The sequence below is a fragment of the Oncorhynchus clarkii genome, chromosome 30 (assembly GCF_045791955.1).
Source record: "Oncorhynchus clarkii lewisi isolate Uvic-CL-2024 chromosome 30, UVic_Ocla_1.0, whole genome shotgun sequence".
Lineage (NCBI taxonomy): Eukaryota > Metazoa > Chordata > Actinopteri > Salmoniformes > Salmonidae > Oncorhynchus > Oncorhynchus clarkii.
The window spans coordinates 10,100,662-10,125,500 of NC_092176.1; the positions used below are offsets into that span (position 1 = coordinate 10,100,662).

The following is a 24,839-nucleotide window of genomic DNA, read 5'->3' on the forward strand; positions in this document are numbered from 1 at the left end:
CAAAGGAGATGATCGTGGACTTCAGGAAACAGCAGAGGGAGCAGCCCCCTATCCACATTGACGGGAAGTAGTGGAGAGGGTGGAAAGGTTTAAGTTCCTCGGCGAACACATCACGGACAAACTGAAATGGTCCACCCACACAGACGGCATGGTGAAGAAGGCGCAGCAGCGCCACTTCAACCTCAGGAGGCTGAAGAAATTCGGCTTGTCACCAAAAACACTTTTACAGATGCACAATCGAGAGCATCCTGTCGGGCTGCATCACCGCCTGGTACGGCAACTGCTCCGCCCATAACCGTAAGGCTCTCCAGAGGGTAGTGAGGTCTGCACATAGCATCACCGGGGGCAAACTACCAGCCCTCCAGGACACCTACACCACCCGATGCCACAGGAAGGCCAAAAAGATCATCAAGGACAACAACCACCCAAGCCACTGCCTGTTCACCCCGCTATCATCCAGAAGGCGAGGTCAGTACAGGTGCATCACAGCGGGGACCAAGAGACTGAAAAACAGCTTCTATCTCAAGGCCATCAGACTGTTAAACAGCTATCACTAACATTGAGTGGCTGCTGCCAACATACTGACTCAACTCTAGCCACTTTAATAATGGAAATATTGATAAATGTATCACTAGCCACTTTAAACAATGCCACTTTATATAATGCTTACATACCCTACATTACTGATCTCATATGTATATACTGTACTCTATACCATCTACTGCATCTTGCCATCTTGATGTAATTAAATGTATCACTAGCCACTTTAAACAATGCCACTTTATATAATGTTTTCATACCCTACATTACTCATCTCATATCTATATACAGTACTCTATACCATCTACTGCATCTTGCCTATGCCGTTCGGCCATCACTCATTCATATATTTGTATGTACATATTCTTATTCATTCCTTTACACTTGTGTGTGTAAGGTAATTGTTGTGAAATTGTTAGGTTAGATTACTTGTTAGATATTACTGCATGGTCAGAACTAGAAGCACAAGCATTTTGCTACACTCGCATTAACATCTGCTAACCATGTGCATGTGACAAATACAATTTGATTTGATGTAGAAAATAGCAAAAATAAAGAAAATCATTGTATTAATAGGTGTGTCCAAACGTTTGACTGGTACTGTACATTGTAATGTTGTTGTATGGTGGTATTATACATTTTGTATTGTAGATATGTTGTGGTGTAGTAATAATGTTATATGATGTCGTGTTTTATCTTTTGTTTTATGTGTTATGTAAGTGCCTTAATGTGTTTGGATCCCAGGAAGAGTAGCTGCTGCCTTAGCAGCAGCTAATTGGGATACCTAATAAATACAAATACAAATATTATTCATCCTTATCAGAAAGTTTTTTACATGGATGATACATTGAAGTTAATATAAGACAAATACTGGAAACAATAGAACACTGTCACACCTTGATCTGTTTCACCTGTCCTTGTGATTGCCTCACCTCTGAATTGTTGACCTCTGCCTACCCTGACCCTAAACCTGCCTGCCATCCGGTACTGTCACCCCACCACTGGTTTACCGACCCCAGTCTGTCTTGACCTGTCTATTGCCTGCCCCTGTTGGAATATTAAACCATTCTCAATTCGATGTGTCTGCATTTGGATCTTACCTTGATTCCTGGTAGAACACTATACAAATCTGTGAAACCAGGCCTGGCATTCATAGCTACCTTTGAAAAGTATTCTGATAAAGTATGACCGGAATTTATACATAAATGCCTGGACTATTTTAATTTTGGAGAATCGCTTATCCAATGGGTTAAAGTTATGTCTAGTAACCCCAGGTGTAAAATAGTAAATAATGGCTTGTTCTCATAAAGTATTACATTGTTAAGAGGAGTAAAACAAGGCTGTCCATTATTGGCATGTCTATATATTATAGCCATCGAAAATGTTAGCTAATAAAATCAGATCCAACAACAATGTCAAGGGGCTACAAATCCAGGGCTTAAAAACATGTCGTTATACACTGACAATTCATGTTCTCTTTAGAAAACAATTTGGAGCCTCTCTGGATTAAAACTGAATAATTGTAAATGCACCATATTACATATTGGACCTCTAAAAAATGTTACTTTTACATTACTGTGTAGTTTACCAATAAAATTGTCCGACGGCGAAGTGGACATTCTCAGTATTCACATACCTGAATAAATAAATGATCCCAATACAATACATTTGAATAGAAAGTTAGCCGAATTAGATAAGATTTTGCTACCATTGAAGGGATGAATATATAACAAATATGAATTTGGAGGGCAGACATGATTAAATATTAAAGCATTAGACCACGCACTAAAGGCTTCAGTCATACAAAAGTTATACTTAAATCCGAACTGGTTCTCTAGCAGATTAGTACGAATGTCTCATCCAATGTTCCAGAATGGCCTTTTCCAATTAATTCCGATGACAACCTCTCACTTTCGGTTATTAGAAAATGAAATCATCTCCAAAATATTGCTTTTTTTTTTAAACAAGCAATAGGAAGCTGGTTGCAATTTCAGTTTATTCCACCAGAAAAGTCAGAACACATTTTAGAACTAATATTATGTCTAAACAAACACAAATGCACTAAATTGATTAAAGAAAAACGTTATTTATTTTGTTGAAAAAAAAAGTAAAACGGTAAAATCTTTGTAAACTATATCATAAATATGTCACACATGCAGTTAACAAAAATATATGGACCTTTTCTATCTGTTGGCCCTGCATTAAAGACCAAAACTGGCTAAAGACATTTGTGATAATAAAAACGTATATCAGTCTCATTTAAGGACCAAAAAAATCACAGCCTGCACCAAACAGGTTACAAAATAGTTGGGAGGATATTTTCGATGTACCGATTCCATGAACTGACACACTAAACGACACCAGATTCAAAACTTAAAGTTTTTCAATTGATATTATTACACAAAATTCTTGCAACCAATAGAATATTATATATATTTGGGGGATACAACCATCCCAGTGCTGCAAATTTTGCTGCCAAGAGACAATCATTAGATCACTTGTTTTGGTACCGCACATATGTGAAGCTTGTTTGTGGTCACAGATTCAGTGAATGGCTGAAAAAATGCAACATTCACTTAGAGCTAGCTCTGCAAATAACACTAATGGGGGATTTGATAATCATAGTCAATCAATCAATAATATATTAATACTCTTAGCAAAGGTGTTTATCTTTAATTTACAATCTGCAGAAACTACGAGAATAGAAAGGTTCAGAACTTTTGTGAAACATCACAGCACAGTGGAAAAATATATACGGCAGCTAGAAATCAAAACTGGATGGTCTTCAGACAAAATATAACTTGTGTAAAATATACTGTCCGTGAAATGTATGTAGAATGTACAGTATAAGCTTGAAGTGTAATCCTAAGAATTATTGTCCATTAGTTTACTCCAATTAGGGGAAGGGTGGTAGGGTTAGGGGAAAATAGTAAAGGAGGGACATCCATTTTAACAGAAAGGTCACTTTTAATGCATATAAGTAGAGCTACTATGAGAGGTTTGGAAAGCGTCTTCCTCCAACACCACAGTCGGAGTTCTAACCTCCATCCAGCTGATCATGAATGCATCTGTTACATAACTGTTATGAACCAAAATATATCCCTGTGTGAATTATTGAGCAGGGCTGGACGAACCAGTGAAGCAGGTTTAATCCTCAGGAGCTAAACACTGAGCGCTCAGACCAGGGAGAAACAGAGGATGAGTCATATCATCAGCCCCAGAGCACTGTCAGAGTTTAACTTTCATCTAAAACCAACCTGTTTTCAGCACACAATTCTTTAGAGTATTCACAAACTGTCAAATAAATACAGTAGAGACATTGTGTAAGCTGTTACGTACTAAGTTGTTACTGTTTTATAATTGATTTGCCTGCTCCTCTGTATTATTAACGTGGAGTAAATCAACATAGATTCGAAATGTTTATGGCACAGTGGGTTGAATTACAAAACCAGCATTGTGCACACTGAAAGAGACACACATGCATCACCGTGCCTCGAAAAAGCTTTAGAAGAGTGTGGAGCCATCCAATAAGAACAGTGGGCTGATGGTATGTGGGTACACACAGGCAGTGGAGTTATGATGGATAACAGAATATTGTGGCTGAGTGCCAAGGAGGGGGAGAGAGAGTGAGCGAGAGAGAGAGAAAGAGAGAGAGAGAGAGAGCAGATAGAGGGAGAGCTGAAAGAGGAAGAGGGAGGGGAGCAGAAAGCAGAGTGGAGAAATACAGCTCAATAGATAGGATGACGGGAGAGTGAGAGGAGGAGATAGGAGCGAGCAAGAAAAAGGGTGAGTGAGTGGTAGAGAAAGGGACAGTGGGAGGGAGTTAAAGAGGGAAGGAACAAGGAGAAAGGAGAGGTAGAAAGAGGAAGATAGCAAAAGAAGAGCAATGTATTTCTGTGGGAGGGTGACAGCGCTCCATTCCTGGGAGATGGGATGAAGTGAACACACAGTATGGAGAGACAAAAACGGGCTTAGAGGACAAAGAAAAATATAAACACAAACATAAAAAGAGACATTGCCCCTTTGTGTCCCACTCAGCAGCGCAAGCCATCCTCCACATGGAAGAGGCAGACCCGGTAAAGTAGCTCAGCACTCAGTAATGGAGGTAGGTCACCTAAGGCTCAAATGTTATGGCTGCTAAACTGGATGTGACTTGGTACAAGTGGTTCATATCGATGACTAGCCCAGGGTAAACATGCTAGGAAGTAACGGAAAGGCAGCAGAAAGAAGTTGAACATGTGAATGTGCTCTGACTCGGCAAGGTTTTACTGTAGTTAGAGCAAATGTTTTGTTGTCTATGATTGAAGAATAACCTTTATTTTAACAAATAAAGAGTAGAAAGGTTTGTCATTTTGTGGAGGTGTTTAGCTTGTTTCTAAAGAACAACTCTCTGGAGTGCATGTGCGTCGGTCCTAACTGAGGTGTTAGCATTCCACTGCTGTCTCTAAACACTATCAAGTGCAATATAATATGTAGTAATATACTGTTTCAGACCACAGCTTTTCAACAGCTTGTAATTAGTCTCTAATAGACAACAGACCTCCCCAGTGTACATCAAACAAGGAAATTGGTGTGCACTGCTATAACCACAAAAACATTGTGACCACTGTGTACATTATGTGTTGAAACCTGCAGACGGATCTGGTGACAAGATGAGAGATTGGATAAACTGTGTACCTGCATAGACATGCATTGTAGTGCTGCTTCAAAAGGAATACAGAAACGTGTGGGTGTATAAAAACTGGAGAAGACAGGCTTTGGAGAGCAGAACGGAACTGTATTTATTTTATATCCAATCTGCAATCTCTTCAGACTAACCATTAACATTGTCATGGCCTGCTAAAGAGACTCTCAAAATAACTGGCCCAGATACCCAAATACAGCATCTGTATATGAGGCTTGGTTCAGCGATGCTAATGTAGGGATGCTATTGCAGCGAATGAGCACACATGTTTGCTTCCCAACCCCAAATCTAATGTACGGTACATTCGGGAAAGTATTCAGAGCACTTGACTTTTTCCACATTTTGTCACGTTACAGCCTTATTCTAAAATGGATCGAATAAAATAAAAATCAATCTACAAAGCAAAAACAGGTTTTTATAAATGTTACGTAAGTATTCAGACCCTTTGCTATGAGACTCAAAACTGAGCTCAGATGCATCCTGTTTCCATTGATCATCTTTGAGATGTGTCTACAACTTGATTGAAGTCCACCTGTGGTCAATTCAATTGATTGGACATGATTTGGAAAGGCACACAACTCTCTATATAAGGTCCCACAGTTGACAGTGCATGTCAAAGCAAAAACCAAGCCATGAGGTCGAATGAATTGTCTGTAGAGCTCCGAGACAGAATTGTGTCGAGGCACAGATCTGGGAAAGGTTACCAGATTGAAGGTCCCCAAGAACACAGTGACCTCCATCATTCTTAAATTGAAGAAGTTTGGTACCACCAAGACTCTTCCTTAAGCTGGCGGCCCGGCCAAACTGAGTAATCGGGGGAGAAGGGCCTTGGTCAGGGAGGTGACCAAGAACCCAATGGTCCCTCTGACAGTGCTCCAGAGTTCCTCTGTGGAGATGGGAGAACTAGAAGGACAATCATTTCAGCAGCACTCCACCAAACAGGACTTTATGGTAGAGTGGTCAGACGGAAGCCACTCCTCAGTAAAAGGAAAATGACAGCCTGCTTAAAAGGCATCCAAAGGCATTCAAAGAGAGATCCTTGATGAAAACCTGCTTAGAGTAATCAGGACCTGAGACTGGGGAGTAGGTTCACCTTCCAACAGGACAACGGACCCTATGCACACAGCCAAGACAACGCAGGAGTGGCTTCAGGACAAGCCTCTGAATGTCCTTGTGTGGCCTAGCCAGAACCCGGACTTGAACCTGATCTAACATCTCTGTAGAGAACTGAAAATTGCTGTGCAGGGATGCTCCCCATCCAACCTGACAGAGCTTGAGGATCTTCTGAGAAGAATGGGAGAAACTCCCCTAATACAAATAAAATGTTATTTTACTGCAATGCAGTTTTAAGAAATATTTGTGTTAAGTAAAAAATAGATAAGCAAAAAATAAAAATAAATAATAATAATTAAAGAGCATCAGTAAAATAACAATAGTGAGGCGTTGTACAGGGGGTTAGTCGGGGTAATTGAGGTAATACAGTTGAAGTCAGAAGTTTACATACACTTAGGTTGGAGTCATTGAAACTTGTTTTTCAACCACTCCACAAATGCCTTGTTAACAAATTATAGTTTTGGTAAGTCAGTTAGGACATCTACTTTGTGCATGACACAAGTCATTTTTCAAACAATTGTTTACAAACAGATTATTTCACTTATAATTCACTGTATCACAATTCCAGTGGGTCAGAAGTTTACATACACTAAGTTGACTGTGCCTTTTAAACAGCTTGGAAAATTCCAGAAAATGATGTCATGGCTTTAGAAACTTCTGATACACTAATTGACATAATTTGAGTCAATTGGAGGTTTATCTGTGTATGTATTTCAAGGCATACCTTCAAACTCAGTGCCTCTTGGCTTGACATCATGGGAAAAACAAGAGCAATCAGTCAAGACAGAATTGTAGACCTCCACAAGTCTGCTTCATCCTTGGGAGCAATTTCCAAATGCCTGAAGGTACCATATTCATCTGTACAAACAATAGTACGTTCATCTCTGTCTCCTAGACATGAACGTACTTTGGTGCGAAGAGTGCAAATCAATCCCAGAACAACAGCAAAGGACGTTGTGAAGATGCTGGAGGAAACATGTACAAAAGTATCTATATCCACAGTAAAACGAGTCCTATATCGACATAACCTGAAAGGCCGCTCAGCAAGGAAGAAGCCACTACTCCAAAACCGCCATAAAAAAAGCCAGACTACGGATTGCAACTGCACATGGGGACAAAGATTGTACTTTTTGGAGAAATGACCTCTGGTCTGATGAAACAAAAATATAACTATTTGGCCGTAATGACATTGTTATGTTTGGAGGAAAAAGGCGGAGGCTTGCAAGCCGAAGAGCACCATCCCAACAGTGATGCACAGGGGTGTCAGCATCATGTTGTGGTGTTGCTTTGCTGCAGAAGGAGCTGGTGCACTTCACAAAATAGATGGTATCATGTGGGAAGGAAAATGATTTGGATGTATTGAATCAAAATCTCAATCTACATCTACATCAGTCAGGAAGATAATAGCTTGGTCGCAAATTGACAAAATGGACAAAGTTGTGGCAAAATATGGCAAAATGGCTTAAGGACAACACAGTCAAGGTATCGGATTGGCCATCACAAAGCCCTGACCTCAAAACTATAGAAATGTGTGGACAGAACTGAAAAAGCATGTGGAGGAAGGAGGCCTACAAACCTGACTCAGTTACACAAGCTCTGTCACGAGGAATGGACCAAAATTCACCCAACTTATTGTGGGAAGCTTGTGGAAGGCTACCCAAAACGTTTGACCCAAGTTAATCAATTTAAAGGCAATGCTACCAAATACTAATTGAGTATATGTAAACTTCTGACCCACTGGGAATGTGATGAAAGAACTAAAAGCTGAAATAAATCATTATCTGTACTATTATTATGACATTTCACATTCTTAAAAAATAAAGTGGTGATCCTAACTGACCTAAGACAGGGAATTTTTACTCTGATCAAATGTCAGGAATTGGGAAAAACTGAGTTTAAATGTATTTGGCTAAGGTGTATGTAAACATCCGACTTCAACTGTATATGAATTCCTCAAATGTCAGCTGCACAATCAATGGCTAATGTCAACCTTCCAGTTCTAAGCTCCGGAATGAGTCTTAAAGCCACAATCTGGAATTTGTATTTTAGCCCAACAGCAGCCTCACCACATAAACATATGGGGTAGGATTGAAGAAATGTAACCACTCTCAAATTCATACCTCATACCTTATGTCTAGTGTCAGGTGTTTGTTTTTCTGACCACAACATATGACCAAGAAAAACTCCAGGCCCTACTTGTGGTTAATGTCTTTTATCACTTACAGATTTTATTTCTCCAATACTTAAACTTTTATTCAAACTGTTAATTAGACAATTGTGATTTGCATGTTCAACCTGGTCTCATGGAAATTCATAGGATTTGGTATGTAAATCTGTTCCCTCCATTTTGTATGATATATTACGTTACGTTACATTATGAATTAAATAGCGGTCGTACAATATCATACGACATAGAGGATGTATAATATCATACAAATTGGATGATGTAACTTATCATACGTCTTGGTAGACTTTTTTTGCATGTTGCATCATAACAACAAATAAGAATTACAGGGAGAATTAGTGGTTAGGAGAACAAAACAACAAATGTTAGGAGAGTTTTTGTAGCAGGTTATGTGAATTGGGTTAAGGTTAGAATAAGAGTTATGGGAAGGATGAACAAAAATGCTACAGTTGTCCCCGACGCGACTCAAACACGCAACCTTTGGATTGCTAGACGGTCGCCGTATACACCCACCCATCCGCCCCAACCAACCTCCATACTTTTGTTTCTGTTTCAAGTAACTAGACTTTGAGACAGAGATGCATATAGTAAGTATGTTTCATATACTGTATCTTTGAGGCCAGGCTGGAAAGTTTGGATCTAAATTCACTTCCCCTCTAATGTAGCTCAGAAAACACTCTTGTCACTTTTTGGGGGCTTCTAATTTTTTGGGGAGGTTCACAAGCTTTCTATCTGTGGTCCAGCATTATTGAAGAAGGTTAGGCCCAGAGATACTTTTACCTACTGAACTTACTTTGAAAGTTACTACTTATCTGTAAGTGGATGCAAGTAGTGTGGGTCTCTACAGTTTCACTTTTCGATAAAGGTAGACGAATACCGCTATTTGCTGCCTTGCTTTTCACTGTGGCCTTTCATTTTTAGTCTGACTCAGAGATAAAAGCCTAAGAAGTAAATATTTTATGACTACGGAGAGGCTACTGATCTGTAGCATCTAATGTACGATGCACACAACTCTCTAAAACAGTTTTTGGATAGATTCCAGCCACTTCAGTACGTTAAGTGTACAGACATCAGAGAGCAATAATCGATGTAGAATTTGGATAGTGTGGCTCAGTAAGGATATGCAATAATACATTAGGCATAAAGCACTTGTCACTTACAAACATACTTTCTTTGGCCTGGTCATTAATTAAGGGTACCATTTGGATGCAATTTAAAACAAGTTTCTCCTTGTACGGAGTCCAGCTGCTAGGCTTATGCAAATGCCTTTCAGAATGTTATCACCGGGCACCCCAGAAATGCAAATTCATAGAATGAGCATCACCTTTGTAGAGTTACGGTTGATTGCTTGTCGGCCTAATGTCTCATTTGAAAGGGTTGAATCGCTTCAGGCAAGCATTCTAATTTCAGAGATAGGCCTCCATTAAAACGGACCTGGCTGTTCTTACCTTAATGAAAAGCAATGATGTTTCATTAATGACTAGCACATGCTCACTTCACCACAACCAGTCATTTAACTTTTCCCCCCATCCACACAAGGCCCTTTCCTCCACCACTCAAAAGGATTGATTGAAGGGCACTCAGGGTAGCCTACAAAATACCCATACTCACTTCAAACATAATGTTGACATTTTCATTGATATCACTCACTCGCACACAGACACAGAAAAACTCTCTCTCTCTTCCCTCAATGGCAGTAGGAATGAGCGTGTGCGATTCCCTATTCAGAGCTGAGGGGTCATTCACTCACAGCCTCCTCACCAATGTACTAAGTGGATTATCCAATTAGCTGCCATTGTATGCTCTGAGGAGAAATCACACTAGAGCATGTACAAGCTGGATGGATGGATAGCAGGAGAATAAGAGGGAAAGTGACAGATCGATGCTTGTCTCTGTCTCCCACATCATTCCCAGCAGAGTGTCATTTAGTTTAACGAAGATAACTCATACTTTCAACTTGGCCACACAATGCACAAGGAACAATGTCAAGCTACGTGAGGATAATCCTTGACAGCATACACATATAGAGACAGGGCCTTCCTTTTCAATTATTCACCTCATCAAACCCTGGAAAGGTTTTTGTTGTCCTTTTTGGTGTCTCACATTCACACACATACACACACTCACAATCCACAGTTGAAGTCAGAAGTTTACATACACCTTAGCCAAATACATTTAAACTCAGTTTTTCACAATTCCTGACATTTAATCCTAGTAAAAAATCCCTGTCTTAGGTCAGTTAGGATCACCACTTTATTTTAAGAATGTGAAAAGTCAGAATAATAGTAGAGAGGATGATTTATTTCAGCTTTAATTTCTTTCATCACATTTCCAGTGGGTCAGAAGTTTACATACACTCAATTAGTACTTGGTAGCATTGCCTTTAAATTGTTTAACTTGGGTCAAACGCTTCGGGTAGCCTTCCACAAGCTTCCTACAATAAGTTGGGTGAATTTTGGTCCATTCCTCCTGACAAGGCTGGTGTAACTGAGTCAGGTTTGTAGGCCTCCTTGACCGCACATGCTTTTTCAGTTCTGCCCACACATATAGGCTTGAGGTCAGGGCTTTGTGATGGCTACTCCAATACCTTGACTGTGTTGTCCTTAAGCCATTTTGCCACAACTTTGTAAGTATGCTTGGGGTCATTGTCCATTTGGAAGACCCATTTGCGACCAAGATTTAACTTCCTGACTAATGTATTGAGATGTTGCTTCAATATATCCACATATTTTTCCTACCCCCATGATGCCATCTATTTTGTAAAGTGCACCAGTCCCTCCTGCAGCAAAGCCCCCCCTCAACATGATGATGCCACCACCGTGTTTCACAGTTGGGATGGAGTTCTTCGGCTTGCAAACCACCCCCTTTTTCCTCCAAACATATTGACGGTCATTATAGCCAAACAGTTCTATTTTTGTTTCATCAGACCAGAGGACATTTCTCCAAAAAGTACGATCTTTGTCCCCATGTGCAGTTGCAAACCATAGTCTGGCTTTTTTATGGCGGTTTTGGAGCAGTTGCTTCTTCCTTGCTGAGCGGCCTTTCAGGTTATGTCGATATAGGACTCATTTTTACTGTGGATATAGATACTTTGTACCTGTTTCCTCCAGCATCTTCACGGGGTCCTTTGCTGTAGTTCTGGGATTGATTTTCACTTTTCGCACCAAAGTACGTTCATCTCTAGGAGACAGAACGCGTCTCCTTCCTGAGCAGGATGATGGCTGCGTGGTCCCTTGGTGTTTATACTTGCGTACTATTGTTTGTACAGATGAACGTGGTACCTTCAGGCGTTTTGAAATTGCTCCCAAGGATGAACCAGACTTGTGGAGGTCTACAATTTTGTTTCTGAGGTCTTGGCTGATTTCTTTTGATTTTCCCATGATGTCAAGCAAAGAGGCACTGAGTTTAAAAGGTTGGTCTTGAAATACAGTACACCCACAGGTACACCTCCAATTGACTCAAATAATGTCAATTAGCCTATCTGTAACGGTCGTCGGTGGAAGAAGGTGAGGACCAATGCGCAGCGTGGTAAGTTTCCATATTTTTAATAAAGAAATTGAACACTGAACAAAAACAACAAAGTGAATGAACATAACAGTTCTGTCTGGTGCAGAATACAAACACTCAACAGAACATAATCACCTACACCACACAGGTGGGAAAAGGCTACCTAAGTATGATTCTCAATCAGAGACAACTAACGACACCTGCCTCTGATTGAGAACCATACCAGGCCAAACACAAAAACACCACAAAAGGAACATAGACAACCCACCCAAATCACGCCCTGACCATACTAAAACAAAGTCATAACAAAAGAACTAAGGTCAGAACGTGACAGTACCCCCCCCCCCACCCAAAGGTGCAGACTCCGGCCGCAAAACCTGAACCTATAGGGGAGGGTCTGGGTTGGTGTCTGTCCGCGGTGGCGGCTCTGGCGCGGGACGTGAACCCCACTCCACCATAGTCTTTGCCGGCCTCTTTACCCGCCTCTATGGCCTCATTAGAGCGCCGACCCTCGCCGCCAACCTCGGACTGGGGACCCTAGCAACGGGTCCCGAATGGATGGGAGATTCCGGCAGCACCGGACAGGCGGGAGACTCCGGCAGCTCCGGAGTGAACGGGCGGCTCTGGCAGCTCAGGACAGACGGGCGACTCTGGCAGCTCAGGACAGGCGGGTGACTCCGGCAGCTCCGGAGTGAATGGCGATTCTGGCAGCGCTGGAGTGACGGGCGATTCCGGCAGCTCCGGAGTGAAGGGTGATTCCGGCATCACCGGAGTAACGGGCGGCTCTGGCAGCTCAGGACAGACGGGCGACTCTGGCAGCTCAGGACAGGCGGGTGACTCCGGCAGCTCCGGAGTGAATGGCGATTCTGGCAGCGCTGGAGTGACGGGCGATTCCGGCAGCTCCGGAGTGAAGGGTGATTCCGGCATCACCGGAGTAACGGGCGGCTCTGGCAGCTCAGGACAGACGGGCGACTCTGGCTGCTCAGGACAGACGGGCAACTCTGGCAGCTCAGGACAGACGGGCGACTCTGGCAGCTCAGGACAGACGGGCGACTCTGGCAGCTCAGGACAGACGGGAGACTCTGGCAGCTCAGGACAGACGGGAGACTCTGGCAGCTCAGGACAGACGGGAGACTCTGGCAGCTCAGGACAGACGAGAGACTCTGGCAGCTCAGGACAGACGAGAGACTCTGGCAGCTCAGGACAGATGGGAGACTCTGGCAGCACTGAGCAGGAGGGAGCACCTGTAGGGAAGAGACGGAGAGACAGCCTGGTGCGGGGGGGCTGCCACCGGAGGCCTGGTGCGTGGAGAGGCACCGGATAGACCGGACCGTGGAGGCGCACTGGAGGTCTCGATCACCGAGCCTGCACAACCCTACCTGGCTGGATACTCCCTGTAGCCAGGCCAGTGCGGCGAGGTGGAATAGACCGCACTGGGCTATGCTGGGGAACCGGGGTCACCATGCGTAGGGCTGGTGCCATGTACCCCGGCCCGAGGAGACGCACTGGAGACCAGATGCGCTGAGCCTGCTTCATGGCACCTGGCTCGATGTCCACTCTAGCCCGGCCGATACGAGGCGCTGCGCTGTAACGCACCGGGCTATGCCTGCGCACCGGGGACACCGTGCGCCTCACGGCATAACACGGTGCCTGCCTCGTCCACCTCTCTCCACGGTAAGCACGGGGAGTTGGCTCAGGTCTCCTACCTGACTTAGCCACACTCCCCGTGTGCCCCCCAATAACTTTTTGGGGCTGCCTCTCGTCCCAGCCTCACTGCCGTGCTGCTTCCTCATACCACCACCGCTCAGCTTTCGCTGCCACCAGCTCTGCTTTGGGGAGGGAATATTCCCCAGCCTGTGCCCAGGGTCCCTTGCCGTCCAGAATCTCCTCCCATGTCCAGGAGTCTTGAGATTTCTGCTGCTGCCCGTTACCACGCTGCTTGGTCCTTGGTTGGTGGGTGATTCTGTAACGGTCGTCGGTGGAAGAAGGTGAGGACCAATGCGCAGCGTGGTAAGTGTCCATATTTTTAATAAAGAAATTGAACACTGAACAAAAACAACAAAGTGAACGAACGAAACAGTTCTGTCTGGTGCAGAATACGAACACTCAACAGAACATAAGCACCCACACCACACAGGTGGGAAAAGGCTACCTAAGTATGATTCTCAATCAGAGACAACTAACGACACCTGCCTCTGATTGAGAACCATACCAGGCCAAACACAAAAACACCACAAAAGGAACATAGACAACCCACCCAAATCACGCCCTGACCATACTAAAACAAAGACATAACAAAAGAACTAAGGTCAGAACGTGACACTATCAGAAGCTTCTAAAGCCATGACATCATTTTCTGGAATTTGCCAAGCTGTTTAAAGGCACAGTCAACTTAGTGTAATGTAAACTTCTGACCCACTGGAATTGTGATACAGTGAATAATCAGTGAAATAATCTGTTTGGAAACAATTGTTTGAAAAATTACTTGTGTCATGCACAAAGTAGATGTCCTATCCGACTTGACAAAACTATAGTTTGTTAACAAGAAAAGTGTGGAGTGGTTGAAAAACGAGTTTTAATGACTCCAACCTAAGTGTATGTAAACTTCCGACTTCAACTGTATATGCGAGTTTGGAATATGGCTGTGTCATGACTGAGAGGACTTGAGGCTAACAACGCTTTATAATTATGTCTTCTCAGTCCATCTATTCGCAGTTTACGCACCACGATGGGGCCTAACCACAATTCTACCGAAAATAACATTGGGCTGTGTGACACAACATTTCATGACCCCCCACCCTACCACCTCCCCCCTAAGAAAATTAAGGGACCTAAGAAAATGTTTGTTTTGAAGCTCATTTTCTGCAATTCTACGAAGTTTACCAATACTCATTACGTCTTTCAGGTAGGCTATTTAATGATAATAATAATGGATAAGGAAAATAAAATGTTATTCTGCTACCAAATATGTTTTATTGTGATAATTTATGTCAACCATCAATTTAATTATACAGCACATATTCTATTTTACAGAAAGTGATTTAATCAATTGTTGACTGTGCCCAATAATGTTTGTACCATGTTTTGCGCTGCTCCCATGTGGTGTTGCTGCCTTGCTATGTTGTTATCTTAGGTCTTTCCTTATGTAGTGTTGTGTTGTCTCTCTTATTGGGATGTGTGTTTTGTCCTACGTTGATATTACATTTATTTATTTATTTAAATCCCAGGCCCCCTGTCCCCGCAGGAGGCCTTTTGCCTTTTGGTAGGCTGTCATTGTAAATAAGAATTTGTTCTTAATTATTGTTCTTAAATAAATAAAAATACAAAAAAAATGGATTAGTGACAGAGTCACACATTGTAGAAGATTACTTCCAATTGCTTAGACTCCTTGACTAGGTCATAGCTCAACTTCTGAATGTCATAGAGACAAATCAAAGATATTTCCATGTGCACCAGAGTCGCGACTTCCTCTGGCATTTTACCGCTTGTGTCTAGCATCACGGATTTAAAAGTTGTTTTAGATCGGTATAAACAATCACGAATTGCTCTACTGTACCTCTTTAGCAGAGGTTTCCAGCCGAGGGGCGAGGTACGAAACAGGACCGCTTGCTAAAGAGGTACAGCAGAGCAGAGCAGCTCGTTCCTTGTGGGACAGGTATAAATCCTGCCCTGTATGTCCCTGCTCTCGCCTATGAGGTAATGGATTGGCTACGCGTGTCACTGTGTGTCTCAGTGTCAGCTGGTCTGCTGTGTGGCAGGCTTTTGTGTCAGGCAGGTCAGCTGTGGCTTGGTGGGGGCACGTGTAGCAAACCCTCCCCCTCACTATGCACACACTCATGCAAAGAGATCACTCCCCCAAACCCCATTCTCAATGTAGCTCCAAATACCCCCAATTGTTCACCAGTGACTGAAGGCCTTACATCATTGTGATCCTAGGAGGCCCGAGGGTCAGATGGATTTATATAATATATTTCAATTATGTAATCTTGATGAAATTACAAAATCTTCCTAAATACAAGAAGAGCCTCTGATATGGTTTAGTAAAGACAGTTCATGTACATTATCTTGAATATCTATGATAGAATAAAAAGAAAGCAATTATCTACAGATTTTTGGTGAAATATCTCCCTACTACTAATGCAGTTGTGCCCTGTTGTTTATCAGGAGTTGAATCTCAACAAATGGATTTATTTTGAAAGCCCTTGAAATTAACATTCTTAAAATCAATAATGTTCCATCTGTGAACATTGCACAAAATATTTCCTTGATCAACTAAAAAAGTTGATCAATTAAGGTGTGTGTGTTAAAAGATTGAATCAATTTAGGCTGCTTGCCTAAAACAAGGGTTGACTTTTACAGTATATTCCTAGATAGGCTGAGAAAGTGGGCAAGCTGAAACTGATACAGCAGCACTAAGAGCAACTCAAAGCCCTCAGCAGTAAATCACTCTTACTGCACAATTTGCCCCTTATTCTAAAGTGTAGCCATTTATTTAACACTCAAATATGGTGTTTGCTGTTCAGTAGGAATAAATCAAACACCAGACAAAAGTCCACACAAAGAATGGCACACTTCAGCAGATAAAGAGGGGTTATTTCTCTTCAGCCAGAGAGGTGTTTGTTCAGAGTGGATGTGGGGCAGTGTGGGAGGAACAGGGAAGGGGGGGGGGGGGGGGGGTATTACACAGTCAGTTGATGGAGAAAAGGGGGCGGAGGGAGTTTGGGGGTGTACGGGGGGGGGTTTAAAGAATCCATTGTGAGGAAAAGGAGTTAATCACTTGAGCGGCGTGTGCCAGGGTAAAAGGAGCACATGTCATACACCCCATTCCCTGGGGGGCTTCCAAGGTCCCATCTCCCGTCTAGCTGAATTTACATGTCAGTTATGCAAAGCCGGGCCGCCTCTGAATAAAGCAAAGAAAGACCCACCCCCTCAGAATAGTACCCTCTTGGCTGGTGATAGTGGTGGTGTGTTCACTGCATGAATGGTTCATTCAGGGACGCACACTCGTACACACACACGGCTACGTGGTATTTCCAGGACTGAAGGGATTGCTGCGCGTTAGTCTGCTAGACGGATGCTTTGCCATGGCAGTAAGTCAATGTGAATATTTTCTAGTCTTGTGATGAATTTTGGTGGTGAATTCTAGAATTTGAGAGGGATTGTGAAAGAATGTCAGACAGACAGATAGGCTGGAGGTGGGGGTGGGGGTGATGTCAAAGATTGTTTACATATGGCATCTGGCATTGTTCTGTGCTTGAAAAGGTACAAATCAAAACAATAATGAGCTATTATTTGAGGAAAATTGTGAGGTATCATGCCAAACAGTACCATGTCAAACAATGTAAACATGTAAAAAATATCCTTCTGCTGAACGAAGCTAAATATCCATTTTTTTCTGACATGCTGTGACCAAGAGACTGTATTCTGTTTCGTCCATTGTGATTCTTGTCCCTGTTCACATAGCTATTATTGCATTTTCTATGAAAAGATAAGGTGAGCAGAAGAGTTCTTACTAGGTGCCTGTTTTGTCCGTTTTTTCATCTCTTCCTGAGAGACAAACAGTGGAAAACTAACACTCCTTATTCATTCAAAACAACTGCACTTGCACCATACTCTAACAAAATAAAACACTAACAGTGACAGCTATGCATGTCTTCCACGCCAGCCACGCCGTGTTAAGAATGATTTGCAACGGATTAGCTATCAGATACGTACTACTTAATGGGACTATTATAGTTGGCCCGTTGAGCCATGCTTTTGTTCCTGTCGACATTATGCTTAAAGAAAGGACACCAGGTGGTTAGGGAGCCCATGGGCAATCTCATTCACTTTGGAGACCTCTGCTACTTAGTAACTAGTGACAACTGAAAGACATTAAGTCTGTTCCCTAGAGGGTTTGAGATCATGGCTAGCAACATCTGGGACCTTGTATCTCCCGGGGCAGGGATGATGAAAAGAGGGTATGTCTACAGTATGGTTTGTTGCGAAAGTAATAGTGAGAAAAGTATAACAAAAAATCTCAAGTTGAATCTCAATTTCTTCCCTTCAGATGGAAACGTTGACAATATCTCCCTGGGGTCATGAGTTTTTCCCGCACTACAAGTACCTCTTCAACAAAATACGTTAAAGTTGTCAGGACATCCATTCTGCTTTCCCTAATGCTCAGAGACCATGGGAAGCGTCAGCAGCCTCGTCTCAGGTCACAGTCTTCACAGCAAGCACTGTCAGGCCACGGAGTACAAATTAAAGAAAGCAGGCCATCACCGGAAGACAGGCCGGAGCCTGGATGGCCTACTGAAGTATAGCTTTGCACAGGGGTCCTCCAACAACACATCTAAAGCCATCTCTCAGGCAGGCAGGAGTGAGGACTTCTTTTATATAAAAGTGAGCCACAAGCCGCGGACGACTCACCAGAGAGGCATCCTAACAGAGAACCTTTTAGGACAGGGACATTTTACTGATACGGAACCAGACTGTAGAGTGCCAACTATGTCTGGGAAACTGGAGAAGGTGAGTCTCTGACTTGCTCAACATACTTGCTCAACATACTTGCCTGTGTCAATATTTCTGTGTTGTACAATTGATAGCCAGGGAGGCAATTTCAAACACAACTTCAAGATCAGACAAGCACAATAGATAGCAAACAAAAATATTACCTCTGTTGAAACACCAAGCTTTGTGTTGTCCAGTCTTTTTAACCATCGCCAAGGTTGATGACTTAAGCCACAATTTTGAGTTTGGGTTTCAGCCTAACTGCAAATGTGTGTAACCACACTCCATGTCATAGACAGAGCTAGATGCAAGGACTGACAGTCCAAGATATTTAAATTATAATTTTAAACATATTTTAAGCTACAGTGCCTTGCGAAAGTATTCGGCCCCCTTGAACTTTGCGACCTTTTGCCACATTTCAGGCTTCAAACATAAAGATATAAAACTGTATTTTTTTGTGAAGAATCAACAACAAGTGGGACACAATCATAAAGTGGAACGACATTTATTGAATATTTCAAACTTTTTTAACAAATCAAAAACTGAAAAATTGGGCGGGCAAAATTATTCAGCCCCCTTAAGTTAATACTTTGTAGCGCCACCTTTTGCTGCGATTACAGCTGTAAGTTGCTTGGGGTATGTCTCTATCAGTTTTGCACATCGAGAGACTGACATTTTTTCCCATTCCTCCTTGCAAAACAGCTCGAGCTCAGTGAGGTTGGATGGAGAGCATTTGTGAACAGCAGTTTTCAGTTCTTTCCACAGATTCTCGATTGGATTCAGGTCTGGACTTTGACTTGGCCATTCTAACACCTGGATATGTTTATTTTTGAACCATTCCATTGTAGATTTTGCTTTATGTTTTGGATCATTGTCTTGTTGGAAGACAAATCTCCGTCCCAGTCTCAGGTCTTTTGCAGACTCCATCAGGTTTTCTTCCAGAATGGTCCTGTATTTGGCTCCATCCATCTTCCCATCAATTTTAACCATCTTCCCTGTCCCTGCTGAAGAAAAGCAGACCCAAACCATGATGCTGCCACCACCATGTTTGACAGTGGGGATGGTGTGTTCAGGGTGTTGCTTTTACGCCAAACATAACGTTTTGCATTGTTGCCAAAAAGTTCAATTTTGGTTTCATCTGACCAGAGCACCTTCTTCCACATGTTTGGTGTGTCTCCCAGGTGGCTAGTGGCAAACTTTAAACAACACTTTTTATGGATATCTTTAAGAAATGGCTTTCTTCTTGCCACTCACACATAAAGGCCAGATTTGTGCAATATACGACTGATTGTTGTCCTATGGACAGAGTCTCCCACCTCAGCTGTAGATCTCTGCAGTTCATCCAGAGTGATCATGGGCCTCTTGGCTGCATCTCTGATCAGTCTTCTCCTTGTATGAGCTGAAAGTTTAGAGGGACGGCCAGGTCTTGGTAGATTTGCAGTGGTCTGATACTCCTTCCATTTCAATATTATCGCTTGCACAGTGCTCCTTGGGATGTTTAAAGCTTGGGAAATCTTTTTGTATCCAAATCCGGCTTTAAACTTCTTCACAATAGTATCTCAGACCTGCCTGGTGTGTTCCTTGTTCTTCATGATGCTCTCTGCGCTTTTAACGGACCTCTGAGACTATCACAGTGCAGGTGCATTTATACGGAGACTTGATTACACACAGGTGGATTGTATTTATCATCATTAGTCATTTAGGTCAACATTGGATCATTCAGAGATCCTCACTGAACTTCTGGAGAGAGTTTGCTGCACTGAAAGTAAAGGGGCTGAATAATTTTGCACGCCCAATTATTCAGTTTTTGATTTGTTAAAAAGGTTTGAAATATCCAATAAATGTTGTTCCACTTCATGATTGTGTCCCACTTGTTGTTGATTCTTCACAAAAAAATACAGTTTTATATCTTTATGTTTGAAGCCTGAAATGTGGCAAAAGGTCGCAAAGTTCAAGGGGGCCGAATACTTTCACAAGGCACTGTATATATTATTACTTTAGAAAGACTAAAATGACAGCAAAAACATACCCAGCCAAACCCTAACCCGGACAACGCTGGGTCAATTGTGCTCCGCCCTATGGGACTCCCAATCACAGCCGGTTGGGATACAGCCTGGAATTGAACCAGGGTCTGTAGTGACACCTCTAACACTGAGATGCGGTGCTGCGCCACCTAGGAGCCCTCACGAGGCATTATAAGTTATATTCCTTAAGAATGAATGGATAGGCTATATTTTAGTAATTCAAATCAGTAAATATTGCAGATTGCAATGCCTTGATCGTTTGTAAGATGTCATCAGTGATGCTATCTTGTCTTATCCAAGTCCTGCTCTCTGAATAGGCCTTTATGCCCCAAGAGAGAAAGTGCTTTCCAGGCATGAAGTCACTGGACAGGAATGCTGAGTCCACAGGATTAACGCTCACACTTAAACAGCGCAACACATTATTAATATCACAGAGTAGGGCAATTCATCTTTTCTCAGACAGTACAACAGGGTGGAGGAGGAGGTTGGGTATAACTGGTGGTCTTCCCAGACAGCACAGATGGGACATATGGAATAAGCTCATGTTTCATGTTTCATGACCGTTTCATGTATTCTGTATATTCTTACATTGCACTTCTACATGTACAAATCTCCAATTTCTAGGTGGTTATCTGTTCTCGTCAGCACTAAATAATTGATTATTCATTGGTAGCACTATTTGCTTACATGATCATCTCCATTGCTAAAAGGAAGGTTGAAAACTAAAACCAACCGGTTCTCTGATTGATTATTTGCTCTCCTTCCTCTGCCTCTAGAATACCGAGAACGCTTTGATCCGGCCCACAGCCTTCAAGCCAGTCATCCCTAGGAGCACCTCTTCCACAGAGACTCGCGACAATCTCACCCACCTGCTTATTCCCCCAGAAAGGACCAAAGACTCCCAGGGGCCCAAACAGGACACCTTTTCAGTGACACTCTCAGACTCTGGGCAGGATTCAATGTCCAGCCTGCCTACTCAAAGCACCAATGGGAGCCTCAGTGCTTCCACAGGCCCATTGTCTCAGTGTGCAGTAGGCTCAGCCCATGGCATGGCCCATCCCCTGCAGCCCCCCCGCTCTACATGGACCAATGGGAATGACATTAGAGCCAGTGCTAGGGCTGCAGCTCTAAGCAATGGAGGGGCAGTGAAGGCTAACAGGGATGCCGTCTCCATACCGTCCACTCAGCAGCCTATTAATCTGTTGGAGGAGATGGGAGGTTGTAATCGCTCTCCCATCTCAATGGACGAGTCTCTCATTGAGCTGCTGGAGCAGAGGCTGCTGGAGAGTGAGACAGAGCTGCATGAGCTGCAGGTGAGCTTTGAGGAGAAAGAGGTGGACACTTGCCAGCTGTTCGAAGAGAGGCAGAGGTATTGTGTTGAGGAGATGGAGGGCCTGAAGCAGAGGTGCTCCACCAAGCTCAGGCAGGTCTCGCACAGGGCCGTGAGGAACCACCAGGCCTTGCAACTGCAGGTCAGTCAGCTGCAACAGGACAAGCAGAGGCTCCAGGATGAGCTGGCCAGGATGACCCAGGAAAAGGACCTGACAGAGGTCAAACTGAGGTCGTTTGAAAGGGAGAAAACCCAGCTCGAGCCCACCTTAGAGGAGACCCAGTGGGAGGTGAGTGCGGCCAGCATGTCTCATGAATTTTTCCTGACCACATAGCCTTACCATGAAAATCAGGGCCCTAGTTGTGACTGAGTGGGCCCAAAGTATTTCCTGGTCAGGTCACTAGGAAAATGCATTGCACAGGGTTTGCACAGGGTTTGCACAGGCCAGAGAGAATGTAATTTTTAAAAATTCAGCCAGTGATTCAATGCAATTTTTTTTTTGCATTCTTTACTAGGTATGTCAAAAGACTGGGGAGATCTCCCTGCTGAAGCAGCATCTCAGGGACTCCCAGGCTGATGTCACTCACAAGCTGAATGACATCGTAAGCCTCAAGGTCTCGCTGAAGGAGACTCGGGACAAAATGGAGGCATTGGGGCAGCAGAACAAAGAACAAGAGGACAAGATACACTCTCGCAGCGTGGAGGTCGAGGTACTGGGTCTCTTTTGTCAAAAGAAAATCAGAGGTAGTATGATATGCATACAGAATAGATTTCTTTAGTGAAGTACAGAAGCTGCACTAGTGGTGAGCAGATCTAAATTTAAGTGTGAGTGACAATGCTGAATCTAGGTCATTATCTACTAGGCCTCCATGTTGAACGGCAAACTGCATTTTATAATGACACAATTCATCTATTCCACCCCAGGTATGCCACAATGAGCTCCAGCGCAAGAAGAACGAGGCTGATCTTCTAAGAGAAAAGGTGGGTATACTAGAGACAGACATCAAAGGAATCAAAAAGGATCTGGCTCTGGCAAAAGAACAGAGGCAGCAGCAGAAGGCCAAACTGGAGGCCCAGGCCCAGCAGAGGTCAGACCAGAGTGGGGGGAGAGAAGGGTGCATGAGCACTGACTCCCTCCAGGGAGAGGTGGCGAGACTGAAAGGGGAGCTCAGGGAAGAGAGAGAGACTCAGGAGAGGCTGTTGAACAGCTTTGAGCATGAAAGACAGACGTGGAACAAGGAGAAGGACAGAGTCATCAAGTACCAGAACCAGCTTCAGCTCAACTATCTGCAGATGCACAAGAAGAACCAAGACTTGGAGAGGATCCTGCAGGAGCTCACAGTGGAGCTGGAGAGTCGGCCGGAGCTCGACGTGGACATCCACAGCTCAGGGTTACACTATGAGGATATGATAGCCACAGAAATTTGAGGGAGAAACTCACAGAGAATAATTTTTTAAAATCATCAACTGTTACAACAGGGTAATTAAACAATCATATTAAACACATCATTTGTTATATCTGTCCAGAAAACAGATTATCCATTGTTGCCTTGGCAGGGGCAGCGTTTTAAAGATAATTAAGTTGGCTAACATACTGCTGCACGATATGACAGAATTGGGGTCAGGTCTGACTACTAAAATCACTGTAGTTCTCTATGACTGTGTAAAGCAGGCTTTAAGCTTTTGTTATGTTACCCATAGGGTTGGATTCCCAGAAACAGATTAAACCTAGACTTGGACCAAAAAAACATTAAAGACGAGGCTTAATCTTTGTCCAGGAAACCGCCCCATAATGTTCAATTGACAGAGGTCTACGAAATGCTTATTCCTCTTGAGCATTTTCCCAGTACTATAATTAACTTAAGGCATTCGTTCTGCATGTGTCAAGTCCTACATATAATGTTGCAAGTCTCCACAACAACCACTGAGACTCAGCGATATGAGAGCCAATTTATTTCTATTTAACCTTTTTGATCCCAAGCATCACCGTGGCCAGAGATATTGCAGAGGGTGTGAGACAAGAGGATGCCCTCGTCAGCACCCACAGATACTGGCATCTGCACGTGTATGGGAGTTCACATCTCTCTCCTGCAACATGATATAGTAGCCGCATGGCAACAAATGCTGAGGAGTGCAGCCACCTGTGTCACAGTCTTTCTTTTTGTCGGAAGTCTCCCCACTCTTTGTAGTAACTGTATAGCAGAGTTTACCTAAGTGTCAAACCATTGGATGTATATTTTGTGAATTATCATCAGTATTATTTATTGATATAAGGGATATAAACGTTCAACGCAGTATTGCACTGATTATGGTTTGAAAGGGACTAATTAAACTGAGATGATAAAGAATGTATATCAATGCACTTCCATTGTAAGAGGGACTAGGAGAACATGATTGTCTCAAAGTGCATCCTACACTACACTGAGAATGTCTCACTGGTACAGATATCTCACAGAGGTACATTTGGCACTAAATCCTGTTCCCTCTCAGCCCAGCCTGATTGTTACTTACAGTATCAAGGCTGAAATCAAATGAAGGACTATTGTTAGGATATAGGCCCACAAGGCTGTAAATAGAACAATGGTTTCACCAGGCTGAGAGCATCATTCCAACCTTAATCTGATGTGCTTGACATGCAATGCAAACCAATGAAAACACAAACACAGAGAGAATAGCAATAGCATTTACATACATGTAAGGGATACAGGTAGTTTCATTGAGGCCTCAAAATAATATATAATACATGGGTACTCAGATCTCTGCAAATCACATGGATGTTTTTAAATCTACTTTTCCAACATGACACCATAAAGGTTAGAAAGTCTGTATCAGTAATTGGACAGCAGTTAAACTCATGAGTCTGATGATGGAGCCTTATCCTGCTGTGATTCTGATGGACAGACAACATTCAAGCACAAAGAGGTTTGAATAAATTAGCAGGGGGAAGCACATGTGCAACGTACA

The 24,839-nt window shown here is 43.0% G+C and overlaps 1 protein-coding gene across 3 annotated transcripts; it reads left to right on the forward strand.

Annotated features, from left to right (window-relative positions):
* The first annotated feature begins 4,329 nt into the window (after positions 1-4,329).
* LOC139389702 (leucine zipper putative tumor suppressor 1-like) lies at positions 4,330-24,220 on the forward strand. Of its 3 annotated transcripts, none has more exons than XM_071136597.1 (5): positions 4,330-4,645; positions 18,079-18,539; positions 21,322-22,164; positions 22,391-22,585; positions 22,800-24,220. In XM_071136597.1, exons 2-5 carry the CDS (start codon positions 18,201-18,203, stop codon positions 23,301-23,303), a joined length of 1,881 nt encoding a protein of 626 aa, XP_070992698.1. In that variant the 5' UTR covers positions 4,330-4,645; positions 18,079-18,200; the 3' UTR covers positions 23,304-24,220. The 3 variants fall into 3 exon arrangements, with proteins under 3 accessions (XP_070992698.1, XP_070992701.1, XP_070992699.1); XM_071136598.1 differs by lacking the exon at positions 4,330-4,645 and adding an exon at positions 16,980-17,119; XM_071136600.1 differs by lacking the exon at positions 18,079-18,539 and having other exon boundaries at positions 4,375-4,645.
* Positions 24,221-24,839: the final 619 nt, after the last annotated feature.

Coding starts and splice junctions, on each gene's coding strand:
- LOC139389702 (XM_071136597.1), top strand. CDS start 18,201: ATGGGAAGCGTCAGCAGCCTCGTCTCAGGTCACAGTCTTCACAGCAAG. Junction 22,165..22,390: donor TAGAGGAGACCCAGTGGGAG/GTGAGTGCGGCC, acceptor ATTCTTTACTAG/GTATGTCAAAAGACTGGGGA. Junction 22,586..22,799: donor CTCGCAGCGTGGAGGTCGAG/GTACTGGGTCTC, acceptor ATTCCACCCCAG/GTATGCCACAATGAGCTCCA.